The sequence below is a fragment of the Anser cygnoides genome, chromosome 4 (genome assembly GCF_040182565.1).
Source record: "Anser cygnoides isolate HZ-2024a breed goose chromosome 4, Taihu_goose_T2T_genome, whole genome shotgun sequence".
Classification (NCBI taxonomy): Eukaryota; Metazoa; Chordata; class Aves; order Anseriformes; family Anatidae; genus Anser; species Anser cygnoides.
Window position 1 is genome coordinate 63,479,626 of NC_089876.1, and position 15,103 is coordinate 63,494,728.

At 45.6% G+C, this 15,103-nt stretch overlaps 2 protein-coding genes across 3 annotated transcripts; one reads left to right on the top strand and one right to left on the bottom strand.

Annotated features, from left to right (window-relative positions):
* Positions 1–1,790: 1,790 nt before the first annotated feature.
* On the bottom strand, positions 1,791–3,573 carry POMK (protein O-mannose kinase). The gene is made up of 2 exons (XM_013179864.3): positions 3,295–3,573; positions 1,791–2,718 (listed from the first exon to the last, which is right to left on the bottom strand). The coding sequence occupies exons 1-2, from the start codon at positions 3,571–3,573 to the stop codon at positions 1,945–1,947; spliced, it is 1,053 nt and encodes a 350-aa protein (XP_013035318.1). The 3' UTR covers positions 1,791–1,944.
* On the top strand, positions 3,572–15,040 carry HGSNAT (heparan-alpha-glucosaminide N-acetyltransferase). Of its 2 annotated transcripts, XM_048049730.2 has the most exons (17): positions 3,572–3,964; positions 4,044–4,171; positions 4,581–4,702; positions 5,668–5,737; positions 6,385–6,454; positions 7,554–7,660; positions 8,123–8,199; positions 8,806–8,836; positions 9,739–9,899; positions 10,421–10,536; positions 11,219–11,340; positions 11,633–11,759; positions 11,919–12,005; positions 12,453–12,530; positions 12,664–12,734; positions 12,865–12,977; positions 13,984–15,040. In XM_048049730.2, exons 1-17 carry the CDS (start codon positions 3,572–3,574, stop codon positions 14,163–14,165), a joined length of 2,055 nt encoding a protein of 684 aa, XP_047905687.2. In that variant the 3' UTR covers positions 14,166–15,040. The 2 variants fall into 2 exon arrangements, with proteins under 2 accessions (XP_047905687.2, XP_066852373.1); XM_066996272.1 differs by lacking the exons at positions 3,572–3,964; positions 4,044–4,171 and adding an exon at positions 4,190–4,441.
* The last annotated feature ends 63 nt before the right edge of the window (positions 15,041–15,103 follow it).

Here is a 15,103-nt window from a genome sequence, read left to right on the forward strand (position 1 = left end):
CAGGTTCTTCTTGTCTGTCCTTGCAACTGTCATAAAAGACAGACAGCATATTTACTTCCCAGCCATCAGGTGCCGATTTTTCTTTCAAGTACACATAATGACTAACAAGAGGTAACAAGATGCTTCTGGGGACATGCAAAGGATCTGACTCTTTTCCCTTCAAAGTTTGATCACTGGCTTTGAGGACTTATAATAGGATTCTTTTCCAGTTGTTGCACATCTTGGCTTCACACTGGAACTGTAGAAACCCGATTAACCCTATTAATAACTCATGGGATGGATGATATAATTACAGCAGACAGCATTCTTTTCTCCTAATTTTTTAAGGTGTTTTGAGTCAAAGTCCAACACAAACGTGAAGCATACAAAGTTACTGCTCTGTTTTGGAGACTCTGACTGCTAAGCTTTGATTCCTGACAACTGAAGCAGGAAAACCACCAGGAAGAGGTCTGCTGGCTAGGACTGCACAGCTGGAAAATGGCAAAATCAGCTAATTTAAGAAAATAGACTGCCCAGTGGGAAAGGAAAGCCACAATGCCTTTGAAGGACTCCTGCTGGCATTATATGGCATCAGGTATGAATTTTGTAATTTGCAGGGCAGTTTCCCCATTTACAATAAAATTGTGGTAGCAGTAGAACACATGCATTTGTACACAATGTATAAAAACTGACTGTTTTCCCAGGGCAGTTACAACGTTGCTTGTTTAGATGAAGAGGAATATCAGCATGGCAAGGAAGGGACACAATCTTCTCAGCAGAAAGGACAGTGTACTTCTCTGCTTACAAATCACCTCTCAAGCTGACAACAGGAAAGTTGCCTCAGGCCCTTACAACTTTCAGAGACCTTGTCCGCAGAACAGAAAGTCCTCAGGTGCATAATGGTTATCCTGTTGTTTTTTGTTTTGTTTTTTTCACCAAGAGAACAGCTAAATCCCAGTCCCACCAAACAAGGCCTACTGCTGGATTAAGGCAGTATGATTCTCCTTCTCCAGCTGTTGGTACCAGGCTGTAACATCCATATTAGTACCAGAAGCTTTCTCCTAAACTCACTGAACAAAACAAACAAACAAAAAACAGCCTTTTTTTTTTCTTTTTTTTTTCTTCTGAACAGATTTCAGATTAAAAAATGGATTAAAAAAGAGCCAGAGACTCTTGTGTTACAGCTTTGTATCCAGAGGGCCTTGCTGAGAACACTATGAGGGCAAATGCTTGAAAATCAGGGCAATGCATCTTTAAGCAGTCTCTGTAGGATCTGCATCATCCGCTTGCTTACAAAATAGTGACATGCCTGTTTAGTGGGGCATGGGGCCCACAGAGCAATGGCTGCATCTCTCTAAAAGGAGCCTTATTCCCCATCCAGCAGGGAGGCTGGGCACAGTGGTTGGGAATCTGGCATCAGGGTTCACCAAAATTTGAAGTGAACTGAGGTACTCATTTTTGAGTGACCACTGCTTTTACTCCATAGGGAAGTGAGTCAGGGCTTTGTGGATAAGACACGGGCCAAAGCCACTGGAATCAGCACAGATCTTGAGAGGGGCATGCCACGGTCTCTGCTCCCCAGTCCTGTGCCAATCAGTTTAAGTGGGCCAGTATTTCATTTTCTAAAGAACTTTTTTATGTGAAAATGTTTTGTGTGTGTGTATGAAGAGTTTTCATGTAAATATCACAAAAGAAAATTTCTATTTCTTGAGGGACCAATTTTCCCCCATACTCATGCAACTTAATTTCTCTCCCTCCTCCTCTTCCAGTGATAGATCAAACATGTCAATGGAAAACTTGCACAGCTCCAGAATTGGGTGGATAACTTTTAATCAAAAGGTAAAAGTACAAAGTCTTTCTTTTTTTTTTTTAATCTTCTCAGTTTCAAGGACAGAGGTTTTGCCCTTCAGGCAAGCTAAATAAATAAGAACATCAACTTCAGTCTACCGCTTGTCTCATGATTCACTATAACATTTCCCTAGTACCAGGCATGGCCACCTCCCGAATCAGCAGAGTTAAAACTTTCCTGTAGGTGTCTAAGATCTCTTGGGCAGAAGGCCTTTTGGCCGGGTCCTTCTTCTTACATGCTGCATGGATGTCAAACAAATGCAGTCGCACAATGTCACTCCCTTCAACGTGGCCCAAGAAAAAATTGGAGACATCTGGGATTTTCCAGATGTCTGTTTTCTCATCATAGGGAGGCATGAGGTCATCATCAAATGGCACATCCTCTCCATAGGGCCACCGCTGCTCAGGAGCTACAAACTCGCCCCGCAGCTCCCGATGACCACACTTTACCAGCCTGCCACTGCTCTTGTTCACGAGAGGCAGAGCATCCAAATCATTCACCAGGATGTGAAAGTCACTTGTCAGGAGGTACTGAGAGAGCACCTTGTCCAGATCATTCGAATCGCACATCACTAAAGTGCCCAGAGGGCTGCTGTGCAGGTAGCGAATGACGCTCACGTAGTCTATGGCAAGCATCAGCCTGCGATGCCAGGTGTTCATGCCCTTGTATTTGGGGATGTGGAGAGTTTCGTTCAAGCCCCTCAGGGAGCCCAGAGGATGGTACTCGGTAAGGATTGTGAACTGCTTCTCACAGAAGCCAAGCAGCCGCACAACATGCCTGCTTTGTAGTGCTTTCAGCATCTTCAGTCCGTGGAGAAAGTCCTCCTTCAGCTCTATGTTGGTGAGCTGTGACAGAACCACTTTGTTTTCCTTCCACTCAGAAAGAAAGACCTGAGAACACAGAAGAGACAAGTAAGACATGCGGAGAGACTTCATACACCATTACCAGCTGCTGCTGGCCTGCTAGTGATTGCATGGTCACAACTGCCAACTACAGTCACCGGCACAAATCCTACTTTGATGCCCAACTGTTACACCGTGAGCTTTAGCAGCAAAGCCTCTAGGTTGACCATGTACCTGTCACAGCAAGCCCTTCCTCACATTGTAATTACAACATATGATGGATGCACCATGATTTCCTGGGTTTTCTTTGGAATGGGCACTGCAGATGAATTAAATGATCGAGTGATTTCATATGTGATTTCAACGTGTAGTGGCCAGCCGTGCTCTGCCACAGCTACGTCAGGCTCCCCGAGCACTGCACCCATCCCAGTCGCATGTCATTCGGTGTGAGCGAGGTACAGTGGCCCCTGTCACACTCTTTCCATAGGCCTCAGGATGTCTGCAGCAACTAGCTGCTGTGAGGATAGTTATAAAGCACTGTGTGCATTAATTAGAGAAATTAGTTAACAGTGAAAGCCTTTTTTAGTTTACCCACAGGAGAGAAGAAAGAGAAACCCAACTCACCTTTTTCACAGCTCCCTCACCAACACACTTGAGTTTCCTGACTTCCCTATTGATGGCTTCGCAGGAGAGCCAGGGGGAACAATTTTTCACCGACCCTAGTTTGAAGTACCCGAAAGGGCAGAGGCTGGGGTCCGTTTCGGCACGCCCGGACGAGCCGTGGAGGTCGCTGAGGTACAGGTAGAGAAGGGCGTTAAGGAGCAGGACCAGCAGCACCAGCAAGACCGCCGACGCCTCCCTGGGCGGCAAGTCCCTTTTCGCCAAGTGCGCCTTCTTTTCCATGGCCGTGCCTCCTGCATCAGACACAGAACCGACAGCCAGCGGCTCCCCGGGCCCGACCGGGCTCCCCGGGCCGGCGGCGGCCGGGCGGGGAGCGGCGGTGGCGGCGGCGGGGCCGCCCCGGGGCGGAGCGGAGCGGAGCGCGGCGCAGGGCGGCCACAAAATGGCGGCGGCGCTGGCTGCGGCCGTGGCGGCGGCGCTGGGCGCGGTGCTGCTGGCACCGGGCAGCACGGAGCCGCCCGGGGACGGCCCCGCCGCCGCCTCCTCACGGTGGGGGGCCGCGGAGCGGTGGAGGCCTCCGGGGGTCAGGATGGATCAAGCCCTGCTGCTGGTCCGCAATGAGCTGCCGGAGCAGGGCCTCAGCCTGCTCGCCCGCTGCGGTGCCTGCCACAGGGTGAGCGGGCATGGCTGGCTGCTGCCCGCCCCGCGGCGTGCACTCTTCTTCTCCTCCTCACCCTCTCCTTCCTTCGCAGTGCTCCTACCAGCTCCTGGCCGTCATCCCGCCAAGAGATGGGGGCCCGGGCAAAGCGGTGGTGGTGGACACGCAGCACCCACTCAGCCTGCTGCTCAACGGCTCCCTGGCTGGCAGCGAGCTCTGCAAGTATGTGCGCAGCCCCCGGGAACACCGCCGTCCAGCCTCTATTTCGTTGTGGGTCTTGGTTTGCTGGTGGGGTTCTTGTTCCTCCAGCGGTGCAGTTCCGTCACCTCTTTCATAGCTGTTGAGACCTGGAGTTCAGCCATCCCCCCGCCACTCTGCCAGCTGGTCACGCTATAGCGTGTCTAAGCACAAGCAGGAACCAGAGCTCTACGTGTGGGGCCAGCCTATGCCAAAGCCTGGTTTTGCTTACAAAGAGACTGGTGGTTCAGGAAGGTGGGTGATGCGGGAGGGGGAAGTGCATGTGTTGGGCTAGGGGAGGGTAATGCTTGGCTTACAGCCCCCCGTGTACCACAGCAGTACCCGCATGTAGTGGTAATAGCCGAGCAAATTTCATTTCTTTTATCCTTTGCAGGATTCAGTATCATTTTGGAGAATTTGGCAATTACTCCCTGGTGATAAAGACCCTAAGCACAAGCACCAAAACAGTTTCTTGTGATATAGTCATCAATGAAGGCCCCGTCAACAGTTACCTCCGTATGTAATGTTCTGCTTTCCCCTTTCATTCTAGAACCTACATATCTCCCAGCAAAAACTGCTTCCTAAAAAGCCTGTGTAGCCACCCGTGCTTTACTGAAGATGTGTCATGGGTCTGCTCCTCTTCTCTCTCAGCATCTTGCCTCCTTATGTTTTATATCCCAGCCTCAAGGCCAGCATCAGGCCTCTTCGCACAAGGCACTGCATGACCACAACTTTTTTGGAGCAGGGATTAGCCGAGAAAAACTGGGGGGTATTTGTCCAGAGGGAGATGTTTTCATTGTTAGTTCCTCTTTCCCTGCATGTTTTTGAACATACACAGGATCCTTGTTCTTCTTCCCTCTGTCCTGTTTGTCTCACAAAACGGGAAACAAGCCATACAGTGTTTGGATTTCTGCTTTTTGTAGTGCTTTTAATTTTAAACCTGGTGTTTTGCTTTTTCATTTATCTTTTTTTTTCCGGGGCTGTTTTAAACTTTCCCGTGTCTCTTTCCATTATTTTCCTTTGCATTACGTTATACCAGTTATATATATCCATATATACCAGTTATATATCCATATATACCAGTTATATATATATCCAATTCTCAAACAGGAAAGAAAAATCCTCTATGCTTGCAAACTCAGTCTGTTACCCTCTCTTCTGTCCTCTTCACGTTGAGGCTTTCTAAATTCCTAGTTTCTTCATTAGAACTTATGGCACATCAGCTTTTTCCTCACCACTGCCTTGTGGTGCAGCATGGATTCATTTAGCCTTTTTTAAGCCAAAATTTGCAGTCGCTAATCACTAGCCTGTTTCTGTTTTGATTTTTCTCTCCTTGGGTCTCAGGTTGGGGATATGTATTGTGTGGAGAAAGTGGTGTGATGGACTGATTGTCATATTTATGTCACGCTTGGCCAAATCCTGGCTGCTGAATGGTGGTGGTGTACAAGATACAGAGTTGTGTTCTTCTCTCTCTCGTGTAGCTATTCTCTTTGCTTTCCTGGTCTATATGGGGATCCTTGCTATCCTGATCATCTGGCGCCTTGTTATGAAGTAAGTGAACAGCACTGTAACACCTCCTCGTGTGTGAAACAGGGCCACCAATTTAAAAGCAGGCATCCTAGCGTGGTAGCACTTTGAAGTCCTTGCTTGCAGATCCGACCCTGCTGTCAGGCTGCCACGCACGGGTCAAGCTGTGGTAGCTGTCCATATGATTATAAATACAAGGCCATGTGATTTCTCTCGAGAGGTATCTTGCAGCCATGCTAGCTCGTGTGCAGAGCAGTTGCTGAAGAGCAGCTGACATCCACCGTAAGCTGACGCACACCCTGCCTCACCCGCCTGTGATTTGTTCCTGGGCATAGCCCTGAATCAGCAGTACAAGTCCATGGGACGTAAGCATCTTTAACAGATGCAGCTGTTAGTCGTGTGTACTGAGTGACGTGAGTTGTCCCTGCCTGTGAACAACCTGAGAATAAAGGTCCCAAACCTGACCTTGTGGCAGTGTCATCAGGTAACTGGATTTAACTGGGGTCGCAGGTACTGGCTGCACATCAGTATTACATATGTGAGCTGGAAAAGCAGGAATAAAGGCTGTCCCAGCTTTTGATTTACGCTGCTAAACAGTTTAAATGAAGATGAAATTGACTGTAAAGTACCTTTTGTTTTGTTTTGTCTTTTAAACTGTTACTAATTTTCAGAATTGATCCAGTCAGAAATTGGGTTTACAAGAAACTGAACCCTAGGGAAACTGATCGTCTGATTAATTCTGTGAGTGACCAAATTTACATTCTGTAGTGTTTCTGCCTCAGAGTAACACATGCTATCTGGGCATTTGGGGACTTGTTTATTGACAGTCATTCTCCCTGCATGTGTGTTCCCTTTGGCAAATCTTATACTGGTACCAGACAGGCAATTTTATTTCAACAGAGAGTGCTGAGCAGGGTTTCCACGCAAGGTTCGTGGATTTCTAACAGAGCTCTTGCAAGTCTTGAACATCCAGCTTTATGCCCTCTTTAGTCCCCTTGAAGGAAATATGTTGGTGAAAACATTGTCCCCATCTGATACAAGCAATATAAGGGCAGGGAGGAAATACCAACTTTTGTGTTTGCTTGCAGCACAACAGGAATTTTGGTAGGAGCTACACCTAAGATTTCTCTGACTGCCCAAGAGCTGGCATTTTTGTGGGCCATGTTTTGTACTAGAATGTAGATGGATTGTTGCTGTCTGGGCTTCACATCTAGGAGGTCCAAACCTGCCTAGAGTCAAAGGAGATGGGAGCAGAGCTCTGCAGCAATTCTTGTAGTTGTTTACCTCTGATTATCTGTGTTACAGCAATGTCTGCTTCTTTGTGCTGTCATTGGAGCTGATCAGAGTGGTTTAGGGAACTGGACTGGAAAGCAGCCAGTCCTGCTTTTAAAAGGATTCATTTTCTGCTGGTTTAGCTCTCTAAACTTATCTCTGAAGTGTCGGACAAGTGCTGATGCAGTGGGATGGGACTGATCCTGTTAATGAGAGTCAGCAGCTGGATCTGCTTAGCTGTGCTGTAAAGCAGCACTCACAGTGCCGGCAAGTCTGTGGCTGATTTGGACTGGACCCAGCTCTCATGAGTCTCAAACACAGGCTCTTTTCAGTGGATTATTATTTCCACCCTGGTCAAAGGTGGAGTGTGGAGCATCTGCATTTTTCTGTCAAATATTGCAACACAGTGGAGCCACTAGGAGGTTAGAAATAGCAAAAAGGGGAATAAAAAGAAGAGGAAGATGGGGACAACAAAGACAAACGCAGTATGCCAAAGTTTGCATTTGCTGACCCCTGTTCCATAGGCAGCTGCTGACTTGCCCTTCATGTGTCTGCTTCGTTCCTGTAGGAGCTGGGATCCCCGAACACAACGGACTCCATTAGCAGTGATCCTGCCCCACGTTTGTGGAGCGCAACCTCTCACCAGCGCCTGCGTTCCCTGGACACGTTCCGAGGGTGAGCATAAGATTTGCCCAAAAGCAACTCTTCCAGGGGGAATTAGATTTTTCCAATGAGGATTCGACAGTGTATGGAAATACGTAGCAGAGCGACAGACAGATCAAGCGTGTCTGTTTTACTCAGAAGATAACCAAGGTTTTAATTCTTGGACTTTCTGAAACACTTTGCCTTTGATCTAGTTTGAGGAAACATTGAAGTTGCGGTTCAGGGTGGAAGAGAGCAACACACATTGTGTGAAAACACTGTGTGAAGGAGCTAACTTTGGTTCACCACCACCCATGATTGAAATGCTGCTTCCTGCTCAGCAAAGCTGGAAGCCTTGTACATAATCTTGCTTTAAAAATAAAATAAACCAGATATCACAGTTAGAAATGTTTTAATGGGGTAAGCATTAGCTGTGTGTTCATTCATATGTATTTAATCAACACGATACTTTGTATGTTTTTGTTGTCTTTTTAGGCTCTCTCTTATAATTATGGTGTTTGTGAACTATGGAGGAGGAAAATACTGGTTCTTCAAACACGAGAGTTGGAATGGTAAAGTACAACTGAGGCAGTTAACTTGTGTTTTAGCTACAGCAATATCTAGATACAGTTAGCTGCTGCAATGGGCTGTTGCTTAGTTGAAGACTAGGATGCTCTGCCACTTTGCATGAACACAGTACCAGGATCATCAGGGAGAAGCAATACACACAATGACAGAATAATATCAAATCACAATCTGTTTGTAACATCTTAATTTTTGAGTTTCATATCTTTTATTTTATTTTTTAGAACCACAGTCATTAAGCAGAGTCTGGTACTGTGGCCAAGCCCACGGTGCTTGATACTCTACAAACATAACACCGCGCTTGGCAAGCTGATGGGGAAGGGGTCAGGCAGTGTGTTGCCCTAGTGGAGAATAGCAGGGATCCCATCCCTGAAACCTTTCCTGAAACAGTTTTGACCCTATTTTTGAAGAATGGTAAAAGCATTGAAGCAAGATAATTAGCTCTTTGTAAGTTTTGCTTATAAAGTGTTTAGATCTTGGGGTATCAAATAACTGCAAACAGCCAGCAATTCCTCTGGAAACTGGACAATAATGCTGTTAAAATTTAGGGAAGGTTTGAGATAAATAATGTGTTCCTTCTTATTTCTTTGTAGGATTAACAGTGGCAGATCTGGTTTTTCCATGGTAGGTCTTCCTGAAGAATAGTATGTCAAGTGATGTTAAGGGTTGTAAAGGGAACATTGCATGCACCTTGCCTCCATGTGGAAATGGACTTGGAGAAGTGAATTTGTGTTTAACAGCTGATGGGAACTAGCCCCTCCTGATGACAGCAGGGTCTTTATGAACCCGTAGAAGAGCCGAATGCCTTTGGCTGCCCCACATCCTCCTTTCTTTCCCCATGCAGTGGCAGTGGGAAGCCTGGGGTTGTGCTGCCAGTGGAGGTGCAGTATTCCCATGGAGCCCACTGCCACACTGCTGTGTTGAAGGCTGTTAATCTGGCAACGTTCAAAGCTTGGACTGATGATGTATATGGATAATAAGTGTATCCAGAGATAAAATAGTCAAGGGAATTTTGGATTAAGCTAATCTCTCTAAACCAGATAATGGTTCCATTGGGGAGCAATTATCCCATCTGCCCCTAGCATGCTTCTCTAAAATACGCACTGGTTGTGGTTACTCTTGGAGATGGGAGCTGGACTGGGACTGTATGCCTAAGCTAGAGAGGAGGAGCAGGTCAGTTCTGAATTGAAATCATAATTTTGCAGCTTGTGCTTTACTCCTCTTAAGATGTTAATTTGATTTTAGGTCATGTAATATTTTGGTGGTGTATACATTGCTGCAGAAAGGCCATTGCTTTCCTGAACTTTTTTGTCCCAACTGGTCAGTGAAGGAGATGGAAAGGCCCCTCTGTGCAAACTCTTGTCTAGAAATTCCTTGCAATCAGAAGAGATGGATTTGTCCAGTTTCACTCAGGGCACGCAGATGTCTGTTGGGCCAACGTGGGCTACTCTGTTAGAGTGTTAGCGTTTGCTGCTGTACGTGTGTGATATTTCCCTGCTCTGTTTCCCATCTGCTCTCTTCTCTAGGTTTGTGTTCATTATGGGCACATCAATATCACTGTCACTGAGCTCCACGCTGAGGTGGGGAAGTTCCAAGCAGAAGGTGCTAGGGAAAATCCTCTGGAGGAGTTTTCTGCTAATCCTGCTGGGAATCATAGTTGTGAATCCCAATTACTGCCTTGGGCCACGTGAGTGCAACTTGCTCTCTTCTTTCCATTTTCCTCAACTGTAGGGCCAGGCTGATGAGAAAACACAGCCTTGCTGTACTGACCATCAGAACAGGGACAGTTCAATGATGTCCTGTAGAGTGCTGTTCAGTTCTGCATTGTTGATTTTTCCCGTCAGGTTTTACTGTCAGAAGTATCTGATCAGCTAACGCAGGCCAGTTTGCTTCTCCGTTATGCTTTTAAAAATGTTAAACTAAAACAGGGTTCATAAAAGTCATCTCATCCTGTAAGAGACTGACACCATTTCCCAGGATCTCGGATCTCTTGATCCCTGTGCTGGGCACTGTTGGTCATCTTAGTGTTGACATTCCCAGGGTTATATTTTACAGAAAATGGGGTGGCAGAGTGGAGGTGTCCCACCTACTTGTGGGCACCGTGCCTCTCAGCTCTGCCTGGGGAAGCGTAACTTATTTCTAAGGATACAAATATTTACATCAGAGCTCGTGTCTGCCCCTCTTTCACATTGCTTGTATGTTTTCCAGTGTCCTGGGACAATCTGCGCATCCCTGGGGTGCTCCAGCGGCTGGGACTGACGTACCTGGTGGTTGCTGCTCTCGAAATCCTGTTTACAAGAGCTGGGGCTGACAGTGGGACCTTGGTGAGTTACATGGGGAGGTGACAAATGATACTGGAGTAGTGTTTGGGAGCTTTTTCTCTTGTTCAGGTACAAAGAACACACGAGAAACAGAAAACGTAACATCTCTGTGTTGTACGGCATGGCTTGGTGAAAACCTCAGGGAACGTGCACCCTTCAGTGTCCCACTCTGCATTTTATCACATCTAATTTTGCTTTATTTGAGGATTTCACTGATCCATTCTGATGGTGCTTAGAAGCAGGCGCTCCCAGGCACTCTTGATGACTTTCCATTGCCAAGGGACCTGAGGGACAGGCATCTCTTTGCTGAGTCCTGTGGCCTGTGTTTTGTCCAGTTAATTTTGGCAGTGTTTTTTCACAGCAGGGAAAAGTAATACTGCTTTTTGGCTTTTCTGGAGTCTGTTTTCCCAAAAGGCTTTTGTTCTGCTCATGAATCAAAATTCCTTTCGACATTTTCCAAGCTGAAAAACATTGTGGGCTTTTGTTTTGGTTTGTTCCCCCCCAAATAACTAAGTGTCTGGAAATCATTTATGAAAATGAAAGGTCCATTGGCAGAATCCAGCTCTGCAACAACAACAGCTCCCTCTTGTATCTGGGGAACTGCCTGTCAGGAAGTACAGGATGTCCCCAAAGGCATCTTTCTTATTTGCCAGTTAATGTTCCCCTTTCCCTTCGTCTCATGCAGGAGATGTCATGTCCTGCTCTGCAGGATATTCTTCCCTACTGGCCACAGTGGATTTTCATTCTGATGTTAGAAGTGATTTGGCTCTGCCTGACCTTTTTGTTACCTGTGCCAGGCTGTCCCAGGTAAGACTCAGACTACTTTCTCTGGGGCATCAGATTGTTTTCCTCCTGCCAGCTAGAAAATATATTTTCTTAGTCATAAGGAAAGGACAAAGAGGAAAGCTTTTAGGGCAGCAGGCTCAAGGAAAGCATTTATCATATGAAAAAAAAGCTTACTTTACTGTGGTACTGAAGTACCTGTGTGCTTCTGGCCAGGGAAAACATCTAGCATCTACTGTGCTGGGCCGGTGGTCAGCTGCAATTCAGGTGGAGAGTGCCAACACTTAGTGCTGTAACCTGTTTGTTTCTGTCCCAGGGGCTATCTTGGTCCTGGGGGCATTGGAGATTTTGGAAACTATCCTAACTGCACTGGAGGAGCAGCTGGTTACATTGATCGTCTGATTCTTGGAGAAAACCATATATATCAGCATCCCTCTTCTAGTGTAAGTAGCTTTTGGTTTGCAGTGTGAAGTTGCAGGCTACCACCAAGTGCAGCTGTCAGGGGAGGCTTGGGAAAGACAAGTGCGCTGTGGAGGGGTGTGGAAAAGAAAGGAGACAGGTTGCTCGGGTGTCGTCTAGTAAGTAACTGTTCTCTCTTCAAGGTGCTTTACCAAACAACAATGCCATATGATCCTGAAGGGATCCTGGGGACCATAAATACCATTTTTATGGCGTTTCTGGGACTGCAGGTACCTATTTTCTTTCTGGCTGTGTCTTGTAAAGATTTGAAGGAATCTTGGAAGTGGGGAGGCAACGTGGTTTATTTATGGCTGAGACCGGCTCTAACAAAACCTTTTTTAGAGCAGCGCTCTCAGGCCAACTTAGCCTGAGGTGAGAGCTACACTGTGTTAACCTAACAAAGCTGCTCATCCCATTCTTCCCTATAGTAGGGAACATAGTAGGGAAGGGAGACAAGGTGTACCTCTGTTGCTTAGAGGGTTGCAGTTAGGTCTTTCCCCCATCTGTGTAGATTCTTTGCAGAGTTTCTATGCTGAGCTTTCCAGACACTTAGCTGATACAAATCCTGCTGGTGTTCCTTGCCTTAGCCCAGATAGCTAGTGGCAAATACACATGGCTCTCAACATGTAGTTACGTTTACAGGACTTAATTCATTTTTTGTATTCTGTTAATATTAGGCAGGAAAAATTATCTTGTCCTACAGAGACCAGCACAAACAGATTCTGAGTCGGTTCTTTATATGGAGCATAGTAATGGTAAGTCAGTTATTTCACTTAGCACAGTCCAAGTATCACTGGATAGCTCTTTAATAGACACATTTTTATTCAACACAAACTTTCTGAAATACGTTGCAGCTGTTATATAAACTTCAGCAACTTTCTATTTCAGGGAATTATTTCTGCTATCTTGACAAAATGTTCTAAAGAAGAAGGGTTTATTCCCATAAACAAGAACTTATGGTAAGCAAAGAAAGAGCCTTTAGTATGACTTTGTTAAAGTGTTATTTTACTTAGAACGTTTTTCCTTTCTTATATTGAGAACTATAAGCATCACATAATTCTCTAACCTTTCTACTGAAAATGTGTGTAGGTCAACATCGTATGTGACAACCATGAGCTGTTTCGCCTTCATCCTCTTATTACTGATATATTACCTTGTGGATGTCAAGAGACTGTGGTCAGGTGCTCCGTTTTTCTACCCAGGTCAGTAAAATCACAGCAGGAAACATATTTCCTCCTCTTCTTTCTGAACTATCCTTTTATGTTTTCTGCACTTCCTTTGTCTTTAAAGGAGTTGGGATTTTGAATGAGGTACCCTGAAGGAGGCCAAAATTATCAAGTTGAGACAAATTTTTGCATAGAATTGGAGACTAGGCAAGAAATTTGAGAGATGAACTGCCAGTGTTTAAACAAGGGCTGGAAGCTGCTCTTGCCAAATGATTATTCTAAGTTTGGTCTCGAGTTTTGGTCCCAGGGAACAGCTGCCTAGCACCAAGCAAAATACCACAGCTGGCTCCTAGTTGGTTTGGAAAGGACTGCTGAGACTTAGCTAACCTAGTGGGAAACTCAAAGGCCTGTCAGCAGAGCAATACCACTTCTGAAGATCTGGAAGACGAAATCCCCTGGGCAGCCGCGTAGGTCCTGTCTCTGTGTTTTTAGATAAGCTGGTCTCCCAAAACATCCCATTGTGGCTTTGACCACACTGGGCTCGTGACAAACATGTGAGGACAGAATGCAAACCCACAGCAGAGGGAACCTTTCTTCAGCTTTGGTATCTGGACAGGAAGATGAGTAGGGTGATGGCACGGTATCACATCTCCTACCAGAAATCCCAGAGCCCTGAAGGGCAGTCAGCATTTGTTTGGAAAGGCAATAGATCTGACCAAATAGGTTGTCACTCAGCCACGCTGAAGATAAAAACTGATCATTCTTGTCATTAAAATGGCAGGAGCATTAATCTGGTTATATTTTCAATTTAGCAGATAGGTTATGTTCCTTTTCAATACCCTTTTTGAGGGGTGAACCCGTCAGGCTGTGTTTGAAAGCAAACACACACGCGTAGTAGGATCCTCGGGGCAAGGAGCAGAGTTGTGAGCTGTCGTCGTCTCAGTGCCACTCTGTTTCATAAGCCTGGCATGCCTCTGCCTGCTTATTCTGAAGCAAGCTCGTACCTGCTCTTTCAGATGGTGTGACCTGTGCTTACTTTCAGGAATGAACTCCATCCTGGTCTACATCGGACACGAAGTGTTTGAAAACTACTTCCCTTTTAAGTGGAAGATGCACGACAGTCAATCCCACGTGGAACATCTGACTCAAAACCTCATTGCAACAACTCTTTGGGTCATAATATCATACGTGCTTTACAGGAAAAGGATATTCTGGAAAATCTGATTGAGGTGGTCAGGGTGAAGTCGGCCTAGATGCTGACGGGGCAAGCCTGAAATGTTGCCACTTCTGCTGGGCTATATTACTAAAAAGGGATCAGAGTTCAAGTTTACACTTCCATGGACATTGTGATCAGGACTTTTATGTGACTTAAAGGACCACATTTTAGTATTTAGCTAAAACTTACTAATCTGCGGCGGTTGCTCTATTTCTGTTCACTGTATTTTGTAAATATTTTACTGATTTCCCTCTTTTGTACAGAGAAATTGAATATATTGCAATAGATGGGTATTTAAAGAAAGCCTGATGGCACTCATGAAAGGAACTGCAAGGGATCTGGGTGGTGACTGCAAGGGATTATCAGAAGGGACTGTAGTAATAGTCATTACCAAAAGTAATGGCACCCAAAGCGAGCATTGTGCTGTAGGCATTCCTTTGTGCCGTCATTTGGTCTGGGATCAAAAGCCAAAGCCTGCTGCCAGAGATCTCTCGTAATGGGTTATTAATTGGCATGCTGCTGCTGCTACAGGTTCAGCAGTTTGTCTATGCCTGTTCTGGGCCTTTGTGTTACATATCTCTAGCATGAATGAGGTCTGAGTTTGATGTGCTACACTCTTGAGAGCACAGAAAGATCACTTCCTACGCTCTTTATATAATCACTTTGTTAATATCCAACTTCACTTGGATAAAAACTCTATAAATGGATTTATGGGAGGGTTCTGAATCTAAAAACCAGCAATATAGGTAGAATTTGGCCAAAAAGGAAGAGGTAACAGAGCGGTTAAATTCTATGTAAGATAACAACAGATCTTGGAAACTCAGGAAATTCACTTATGCTGTGTTTTCCAAAATAGTGCCAATAAAAAGCCTGAAATACCGTAGCTTCTCTCTGTGTGTATAAAGAAAAAAAGAATTAAGACACATACCTTAGTATAAACCTCTGG